Source organism: Panthera onca, chromosome E1, assembly GCF_046562875.1.
Source record: "Panthera onca isolate mPanOnc1 chromosome E1, mPanOnc1 haplotype 2, whole genome shotgun sequence".
NCBI classification, from domain to species: domain Eukaryota; kingdom Metazoa; phylum Chordata; class Mammalia; order Carnivora; family Felidae; genus Panthera; species Panthera onca.
The window spans coordinates 28,997,680-29,007,964 of record NC_138352.1 but is presented as its reverse complement, the minus strand read 5'-3'; the positions used below and the strand labels follow the sequence as shown (position 1 = coordinate 29,007,964).

General features: G+C 59.2%; 1 protein-coding gene across 5 annotated transcripts in view; it reads right to left on the bottom strand.

Annotated features, from left to right (window-relative positions):
* Positions 1 to 4,472: 4,472 nt before the first annotated feature.
* The window catches only part of KCNJ12 (potassium inwardly rectifying channel subfamily J member 12), a 44,760-nt gene continuing 38,947 nt past the window's right edge, over positions 4,473 to 10,285 (bottom strand). For all 5 annotated transcript variants that reach the window (XM_060647044.3, XM_060647039.3, XM_060647043.3 and 2 more), the window contains one exon: positions 4,473 to 9,627. In XM_060647044.3, the coding sequence (XP_060503027.1) occupies positions 8,279 to 9,571 (1,293 nt within the window). In that variant the 5' untranslated portion in view covers positions 9,572 to 9,627 and the 3' untranslated portion in view covers positions 4,473 to 8,278. The remainder of the gene's footprint in view (positions 9,628 to 10,285) is intronic.

Below are 10,285 nucleotides of genomic sequence, written 5' to 3'. Positions count from 1 at the left end.
TCGAGCCCCGCGTTGGGCTCTGGGCGGACAGCTCGGAGCCTGGAGCCTGCTTCGGATTCCGTGTCTCCCTCGCTCTCTGCCCCTCCCCTCCCCGTGCTCTCTCTCTCTGTCTTTCAAAAATAAGTAAATGTTAAAAAAAAAAAAAAAAAAAGAAGAAGAAGAAGAAGAAGAAATAAAAAAGAAATACACGCTTCAGGCCTGACTCCAGACCTGCTGAGTCTCAAAGTGAGGCCCAGCCATGGGAGTTGGAAGACGCTCTCTGGGTGTTTCTGACGCAGCCCACAGCCTGCTTCTGTATGGCCTTCCAGCTAAGAAGCGTTGTTGCATTTCTTAACGATGGGGGAAGGAATCAAAAGAAGAGTTTTTCATGTAATGTGAAAATTACATGAAATTCAAATTTCAGTGTCCATAAATGAGGTTTCATTGGAACACGGCCCCTATAACAACTAACGGACTTTATTGGAACCCATTAGTGGATATACTGTCCACGGCTGCTTTTGTATGACAACAGCTGGCAGCTTCCACAGAGACCTCACGACTGCAAAGTCTAAAATATTTACCATCAGGTCCTTTGCAGACAAAGTTTGCCTGCCCTGCCTCCCAGCAGCAAGCCAGTCCCCTAGCCACTGAAACCACAGGGGCCTGAGCCTGGACCACAGCCCTTCAAGGGCCCCCATTTAAAGGGACACACATGGGGCGCCTGGGTGGGTCAGTCGGTTGGGCGTCCGACTTCGGCTCAGGTCATGATCTCGCCATTCACGAGTTTGAGCCCCGCATCGGGCTCTGTGCTGACAGCTCGGAGCCTGGAACCTGCTTCGGATGCTGTGTCTCCCTCTCTCTCTGCCCCTCCCCTGCTCAATGCTCTCTCTCTCAAAAATCAATAAACGTTAAAAAAAAATTTATAAAATGAAGGACACATGCATCTGGGTGCGAAGACTATATCTCCACATTGTTTCACCACTAACACAAATGAAGTATCCTCTTCCTTTTATAATGGAGGCGACGGTGGGGGTCATGACCCCGCCCCTCAGTTTTGTGGGACCCCCTGGCAGCGAGGCTGTGCTCCTCACTGGGGAGATGACAGCAGCCGAGCCACCGCCGGGGGGCGCTCGCCCATCGGTGGTTAGCGAGGAAAGAGCCGCTAGCATGCCACAAGTTAATTCGTTCCCGTTTTGATGACGGCATTCCAGTGAAATGGATCTCCTATGCAACCCTGTGTGTTTTACGTGGTACATTTCAAATTTTTATTTTATCAAATTCGACTTCACAGCACAGGAAACCGTCAAAGCCTCTGGGCAGCGGCTCCCTAAGACCCGAGGCTGGAGATTTGCTCGTGCGCGGAGAATGCCAACAGGCAGCTCCACTGACCTTTTTCTTCGGTGGCTCTTCCACAGCTTGAGAGCAGCCAGATGGAGCACCTACTCAACTGACTGAGCACCTAGCGGGTGCCGGGTCTTGCGTCTCTGGGCGCTGGGCACAGTCGTGAAGCAGGTGGAACAGGACTTCCCCGGCCCTACAGAGGCTGACCTTCCGGGAGGTCGAGGCCGTGAGGCTGTGGCACAGGCCTGAGAGGCCGAGTGCGGGGAATGGGGGCCCTTCGCGGTCTTCCCTGCCCCTCCCCCAACGGAGTCGGTTCCTTCTGCTTCTCCTTGTGCTCTTTCCCCACTCAGGGCCTGGGAACTCCTCCTCACATACTGGGCAAAGCCTGACTCATCCCTCAGATCTCAGAGGAAGTGTCACTTCCTTGGGGGACCCACCCTGGTCCCTCTCTCACCAGGCCTCCCTTTGCTTTTCTTCCCACGGCACCTTGCGTGCGTCCCATTACCACTCAGGCATCACTCCGTATTGTTACTGCTTGGTGCGGTAGGTTCCGTCCAAGCTGGGGCGATGGGAAGAGGTGGAGATTGTAGGTTGGTGAGACCTGCAGACCCCTTTCTGGGTGGGAGGCCCAAAGGACCCGCCCCCCCTCCACTCAACCATCCATTAGGCAAACTCACACGAGGCACATACTGTGCCGTGCACCGGAGACCCGGCAGTGAATGAAAGAGAGGACAATCCCTGCCTTCATGGAGCTCTCTGACACTGGGTCAGGGAAGGCCTAGACGGGAAGGAGGAGGTAGATCTGAGGGGGAAGTGTTCCGGACAGAGGGAATATCATGTGCAAAGGTCCTGGGGTGAAGATGAAAATATAGTGTTCTCAAAACAGTAGAAGGAGGTGGGTGCCTGGAGCAGAGGGGCACAGGGAAAGGGGGAGATGAGCTGGCTGAAGTCAGGGCAAGATGGAATGGGGCTTCAGGGGCGGAGAAGTAGTTGGAATTTTATTTTCAGTGTAGCAGGAAGCCAGGGAGGGCTGCAGGAAGTGGGGTTACAAGGCCTGATTCTGGCTTTAAGGTCACTCTGGTGCTGGATGGCTGGTGGGCCGTAGTGGGGTCGGGTATGTCCTCTGAAGCCCCCACTATCCCCGAGGGGCAAACGGACAGCAATGATGTCGACCATCCACACTGAAGGGAAACCCATTTGTGAGTCCTTCCTGAGCCAGTGGGGCCCTTCACTGCAGGAGACCGATGATTGGAAGGATAAACGGAGTCCAGGGCAGGCCCCCTGGCTGGGCTGTCATCCCTCCACTGGCCGAGAATCTAACCCCAGCACCGGCCACTGGTAGACAGAGGAAAGGTCTTGGGTGGTCCGGTGCCTGGGAGGGTAGTGGCGTCTGGGTGAAATGAAGGCCACAGGAGGGCTTGGGGACCCAAGGCCTGGATCAGATCCCAGCTCAGATAACCTCCCTTGAAAGTCCCTTAATGTTCCTGGACTGATTTCCTCTAAAGCAGGTAAACCCGGCACCTTAGAGACCTCAAACTTCAAGTTCGTGAGCGCTCATTAAACACTCATCACCCCACCCCCCACGCCGTTCTACCTTTTAAAAAGCAGATTCTGAGTTGGGCTCATCTCATCCTTGGGAGGCAGGTAAGTGCAGGGGGAGCCTGTGGTCTCAGCCACACACAGACCTGGTGTTGCTACAACCTCGAGCCTCGGGCTCCTTCCACGTGCACCGGCCCCACCTCGTGGGCTTGTATATGCAGCATGTGTGCAAGGCATCTGCTAATTAAAGGTCCTCTTTCTCCTTCTCGTTCTTTCCGGCAAGTGTGAGAGCTAGCAACAATTATGGACACCCCTTCTTTAGAGACCAGGAGACCGAGGCCACAGGAGAAAAGGAATTCAATATAGGTCACCAAGCAAAGGAGTGGCCTGGGGTCTGCCCGAGGGTCACAGCCAGGACAGGGGGTATCTCAAGGCTCCTGAGCTTCAGTGGTACGAAGTTTGAACAATAAATATTTATCAAGCGCTGACTGGGGCCCCATACCTGTCTGTGGGAACTAGCACTCGGGGGGCTGGGGGAGGCCATCGCTCCCTGGCCTCAACTGGCTTAGATTCAGGTACTGCGGTGCCAAGGAGGGCTCCAGGGTTAGGAGAGGATGAGCTCCAACCCTGCCCCCAGATTAAGCCGTAACCACCCTCAGCTCTCCCTGTCTCCAGGTTCAACCCCAGGGAACAACAACCTCCAAGAAGCCTTCATGACCTGCCCCCAACACCTCCGTACCTCCTGTCCTTCATCAGCGCATATGTCACCACTACCCAGGCTTCCTACCTTGTGGTCTGGAATCATCATCTGAATCCTACAGAATGAAGGTCCCCTGGGGTCCTTCACTGATGCAGAGGAGTTCTCCGGCCACGGAACTAGTTTGGGCAAAGGAAAGAATTCTCTCCCTGTGGGCCCTCTGCTAGAAAGCCACTGAAATCCCAGAGACTGAGCCCTCCTACAGATAAAATTCTCGCTTCCCCAGAATGGGCCTTGCTGGCCTTCCTGCTCCCCCTTCTGGCCGCACTTGTCTCTGCCCTCTGTCCCGCATCGGCCCAGCCTCCCTAGGGGGGACACCACTCCAGGTCCTCCCTGTCACCTCACGGCTCCAGGCTGCAGTAGGGGTTCCTCTCCCCTACGGTGGTGAGAACCGGGGCTGCTGTCCAGCCGGGGCTCCTCCGCGCCTGAGTCCCAGGAAAGAGCTACTGTTTCCCTGCAGTCGGCACACGCGTGCGTGTGGACGTGCTCCTCAAATCTCTGCAGAAGGAACGCAAAGCGGGGAGGTGTGGGCCCAGGGAGGACAAAGTGGTGGCCCAAGGTCACGTGGCTGGGGAAGTGTGACAACCGGTCTGAGTGGGTGGTGTGCCCCCGGGGGTCCGTGTGGGACAGGGTGTGCGGTCACAGGAGAATGAGGGTCTATGTGCCAGTTGGAAGAGCCCGCTGGGGGCTGCGAGCAGGTTGTGTTCTGTCCTCTCTCCCAGAGCTCCTACCGTGACCCACCCACCCCCGCCCCCAAGGCCCCTGGGGAGCCCCGTCGCCCCAGGACACAGGGGGCTGAGGGAGCATCGGAATGCCAGGCAGGGATTTTCAAACACATATCTCCACACGGTGGCACTCAAAGAGATCAAAATGCATTTAATGTGGTCTAGTCTCGTGGCCTATGTCTTTAGATACTGCTATGTATTGAAAATAACATGAAAATTCTCCAGTTTCACCATTTAAAATAGATTTGACATTCTATGACCTCACGCAGGGCAGACACCCCTGTGCAGGGGCCTCCTTCCCATCAGGCCCCCGCTCCCGCCCCCCCCGGCCCCCACCGGGACCCTCAGCAGGCGGGGACGGGGCGGCACAGCACCAGCAGGGCACCGGGGGGCGGCCAGCATGTTCCTAGCAGCACGCACGAGCGTGCACAGACACACCATTTCCACTGACATCCGTGTGCACACACCCCTGGGACCTGCACATGCTCACACGTGCCCATACACGCTGCCCCCAGCAGGCAGGCGCCAGCCCTGCTCACAGAGCCTGGCCCAGCTGCCACGCAAATGCTCCACACGTGCATACGTGTTCACTGGGACAAATGCACACACGCATAGGCCATCCTTGGATGCCATGTACTCACGCACACACGAAGACACCGCCTCGGAGCCTCCGGCACGCACATTCCGCACATTCCCCTGCGGACACAATCAGGGCAGGGGGTCAGCAGGACTACTGCGTTCAGCTGTGTGCCCACGTCCGGAGCCGGCATCCGTCCTGAGCGGTGCGTCCCCAGCCTTCCAGCCTGGCTAACAGTTAAACCAATGCCCACGTATGGAACGCACACCCACAACCATGCCTACGGGTAAACGCACACACGAGTCTCTGCGTGTATCTGCGTACACACGCGTACACATCCCGCATGGATACCATCAGCCCGGATTCACACGCGTATGGAGATCGCCGTGCGCACACACCTGTACGACGCTCCCATGACGGGGTGAATCCGCACACCCGGGCACTCAGGCAAAGCTATGACTGCACACATCCGCTTGAACAGAGATGAGACGGGATGATTGTCCACGTCAGTTCCCCCACTCGGGGCTCACACACTCACGCTCCTGAGCACACTGCCAGCACGGCCCCTTTCCCACACAAGCGGCTCGGTGTCGCAGGCGGGAGGGCGTCAGGGGCCACATTCTGGGCCAACTGCAACCCCCACACCTCCTAGTTCAGGCTGTCAAGAAACCCCTTGGAGATCTCAGTGCCGGGGAAGGCAAGGGAGGGACTGGATTGGTACGCGCACCTGCACGGCACACAGACCACACACACGGGCACAAACGCTCCCCACTCACCTGTGCTCAGCACACACACCACGCAGGGCATGTGGCACACTCAGAGGACTGACGTGCTCGCCACATGCCACACACACGTGCACAAACATGGGTGCACACGCACACGCACACACACACACGCGGCACACACTCCCAGGGACCACGTAATCCTTGCTCTGCACACACACGGCTCCTCCCATCCACCCTCCCGTTTCAAGTGCACTAAAGAGGGAGACTATTTTGGTCTTTAGCACAAGCAATAAATAAATAAATAAATACAGGGGAGGAAAAAAAAGAGGGCAGAAGAGTTTGAAAACGCAGCATCTGCCTTTGGCAAGAGATGAAAGGCAGATCAGGGCTGCTCTCCCGCAGGGTCTGGGGCTGAACCATCCGGTGTGGGCCCGGGAGGGGGACAGGCCTGAGAGGAGGCGCACCAAGCCGAGGTGGCTAGGGCCTGGGGGCACCCAGAGTCCCTGGCCCCTGCTCCGGAGGGTGGGAGCGGAAGCCGGACACACCCGGCCCGGGAAAGATCTCCAGCTGCTGGGCACGGCAGAATGCAGGCTCCTATGCCAGCCCCAAGTGACCAGGACCACCTCGTCCCTCCCTGGCTCCCTGACAACCTGGGCGGGGGTGGGCAGGTAAGCCCTCCCACATCAACTCCACCCTCGCACCCCAGGGCTCAAATGGAGAAAGCCAGCTCTGGAAGGCAGGCCCTGGGCTGAGAAGGAGCTGAGGTCCCTCCAGCAGATCCTGAGAGGAAAGAGCTGCCTCCGAGGCCTGAATCATCCCAGCCAGAAATGAGGGTGGGGCCTGAGGCTAGGGCAGGACGCTGGGAGTCAGGCACACCCGAGGGCACGGGCCCAGGGTGTCTGTGGGTGGGAACTGACAGCTCGTGCACAGACCCTCCATGGCCTCTGACTGCAGGCCAGGTCTCCGGCTTCCCTGGGGGCTGGAGAAGGAGAGAAAAGGCAAGGGCCCCCGGCCTCTCCCTGCCTCCCAGGACCCACCCACTCACTGGGTGACCTTGCACTCTACCTGTTTCCCCACTTGGGCCAGAATCCTTGGTGCCTGGCTGTCTTGGGGGATGCGGATTGGAGTGGCCTAGACAGGCAGGCTGGGGAGACACACATGGGCTTTCTAATTAAGGACTTCCTTCCAGGCCTGGTTATTTGGGAGGACAACATTCTCAGCTGTCCTGGAAAGGGCCCCAGCTCCATCTTGTGCCATCTGCGTCCTCCACCAAGAGCAAGCCCACACTGGGCAGCTCCTGGTCCAGGGGCCTGCTCTGGGCCAACAGAGCCCAGCGCCCCAAACCCCTTCCTGACGAGGGTGCCTGGTTGCATGTGCCACCCCCAGTCATCTCTGCTGATGATGCCACACCTTTTCTAAGATGATTCCTCTGCCGTTCAGCAGCAGAGTACAGCCCGTGCTGCCCCAGGTGTGCAGAGAGCACCAGGACGGCCCAGCCTCTGCAGACAGGCTGGTGGGGACTTCACGGTGGAGTCAGGGGCGGCTGGGAGGAGGGGCGAGTCCGATAACAGAAACAACCGGAGCTGGCCCACCCGGGTCTCTAAGGCACGACTCACTGGGGTCCCGTGGGAACGGGGCTGATCTGCTTCCTTGTAGTCTGGGAACCCAGCCTCCCTTCCCACGGGGCCATCTCCTCCAACGTTTTCCGAGTATCCCTCACTGTGGAAGGGGTGGGGGCTACTGGGCAGAAAAGGAGAGAAAAGTAAAACAGGAAAATCTGGCGGGTGGGGGGAGAGCGGACCCTCCACGGCAGGCAGATCCCATATCCAGCCCTGAGACGCACCTCTAAGGTACAAAAGTCAAACTCAAAAAGCTCAAACTGGTTTTTTCCCAGCCCCTACCCCCACCTCTACCGGAAAGCTTTTATTACGATCATTCACATGGTCTTGGTTTCCTATCGCAAACGTCATCTAATGCGCCTGTGAGCATGAAGAACCACGGGTGAGCACCGCGCGCGCCCTTGCGGATGCGCCGCCCGGCACACGCCCGCCTTCGCAGAGGAGAGGCCTGTTCGGCCTCAGGGAACCTCGTGGAGCCTCCATCTGACTGCTTCCATCTCAGCAGATAGTGGGATTCTAACTGTCCTTTCTTATAACCCCCACAAAGTAAATTGTTTTCAATCACGTGTTGTTATTATTTTTTTTTTTTTTTTGTAAACAGTCTTACTCAAGCTAAGGTTGAGAAAGCCAAAACTGGTGTTTCTCCCCAAGTTAAAAACCAGCGAGGCGCACTGCAGCCTGCCAGCCTTCGCCCACAGAGGCTGGGTGGCTGTGGAGCCGTTTCCAGGCAGGCTGCAGTTCTAGCCTCAGGCAGAAGCCCCCGGCTCCTGGCCTGGACCCCGAGAGGCCACCTCCCTGTCCCTGCACCTGCTCTGGCCCCTGAGGCCAGGGGCAGCCCACTGGCCGCCCACTCTCCCGCCAACCTTGCCAGGCCACTGTGAAGAAACATAAAACATCTAAAACGCTACTGAGTCTGCAACCGGGGCACCTGGCCCGTTCTGCTCAAACCCGGGGCCCTTGCGGGACGCCGGGCCTCTCCCTGGCGGGGCGGATGCTGCACGTTGGCCGATGGCGGCTCAGATCTCTGACTCCCGTCTGTAGGGCCGCTGCTCGAGGCCGCCGCCGCCGCCACCGGCCTGGGGTCTATCAAAGTCATGCCGGGCCTGGGGGCTGCGGCCATCCTGGTCTCCGTCTGCCTCGTCCTCCTCATCACGGCTCAGAAAGGCCAGCTCGTTCTCATAACAGAAGGAGTTGGCACTGGGAAGCAGGAATTTGTTCTCCACCAGGTCCTTGGCGCTGCAGCGGGGTGTGGAGGGCACCTCGTAGGTCTTGTGGAAGTGAGAGTAGTCGATCTTGTACTGGTTCTTCTCCTCAAAGAGGACAGGCTCAAAGCGGTGGCCCCACAGGATCTCGTTGGCCAGGTAGGAGCTGCGGGCCTGCGTGGTCATGGCCGTGGCCTCCACCATGCCCTCCAGGATGACCACGATCTCGAAGTCATCTGTCTCCAGGTCCTGCCGGCTGATGCCAAACAGCGGGCTGGCCTCGTCGATCTCATGCAGGATGGTGATGGGTGACACGAGGAAGATGCGGTCGAGGCCCTTGTCAAAGCCGACATCGATGTCGATCTGGTCCAGCGGGATGTACTCGCCCTCCTCGGTGACCCTCGGCTTGATGAGCTGGGCCCGCACGTGGGCCTCCACGATGTGGCTCTTACGCAGGTTGCCCACGCGCCACATGAGGCAGAGCTTGCCGTCGCGCAGGGCCACCACGGCGTTGTGACTGAACAGCAGCGTCTGTGCCCGCTTCTTGGGCCGAGCCATCTTGGCCATGATGGCGCCGATCATGAAGGAGTCGATGATGCAGCCCACGATGGACTGCGCCACCACCATGAAGACGGCCACGGGGCACTCCTCCGTCACACAGCGCAGCCCGTAGCCGATGGTGGTCTGCGTCTCGATGGAGAAGAGGAAGGCCGCCATGAAGCCGTGGACCTGCATCACGCAGGGCGTGCGGCCGCGGCCCTCTGCCGGCTCCAGGTCGCCGTGGGCCACGGCGATGACCCAGAAGATGACACCGAACAGCAGCCAGGAGGCAAGGAAGGCCAGCGAGAAGATGAGCAGCATGTAGCGCCAGCGGATGTCCACGCACGTGGTGAACATGTCGGCCAGGTAGCGCTGCGACTTCTCATCCATGTTGGCGAACTCAATGTTGCACTGGCCGTTCTTCTTGACGAAGCGGTTTCGGCACCTGCGCCGCGTGTGCACCTTGCCGTTGCCGAAGCCGTTGGCGCCCGACATGGTGACCAGGTGCAGCCCGTCCTCCTCTGACGACACGATACTGTAGGGGTTGGCCCTGCCGGCCGAGGTCATCCCGGGGGTGGGGGGGCCCTGGCTCGCCCCCAGGCCGGCTCCGGGTGGGGCGTCTCCTGTAATGGAGAAGACGGCATGGCTGGCGGAGCAGGCCACTCCGGCCCGAGCTTCCGCCCCCACCCAGCCCTCGGACGTGGCGGGCGGACACTTTCGCCCTAACTCACCCATCACCGGACTCTCCATTTCCCCTCCTAAGCCGGCTCCTTATCCTCCCTCTCGGCTTGGGAAAGTGACACTCCGTCCTCCCAGCAGCTCCGGTCAAAAACCTTGCATTCATCCTCAACTCGTCTTGGTCCCACCCCAAAGGCTCTGACTTCAAAATCTATTTGGGATCCTGCCTCTTCTCCCGCCTCCGTGGCCCGAGTCCCCATCATCACCCACCCGGACCAGTACGGCGGCCACCTCGCCAACCCCGATGCTCCTGCCCCGACCCCAGTCCAGAGGCAGCCGTGGCGGGGGCGCCTGTCCGTCCTCCGCTCAAAGCCAGAGTCCCTGCTGGCACTTGCAAGGCCTGCGTGAGCGGAGCCCGGGACCCCTCGGAACCCACCTCCCGCCTCCGCCTCGCTCACTCGGCTACAGCCCACCGCCTCCACGCTGTTCCTCAAGCCCGTCCTGGACGTTCCTCCCAGACACCCTCCTGACACCTCACCTCCTTCGGTCCTTGGCTTCAATGCCACAGGAGCATCTCCAGAGGTCTTCCTGCACCCTCGGGAG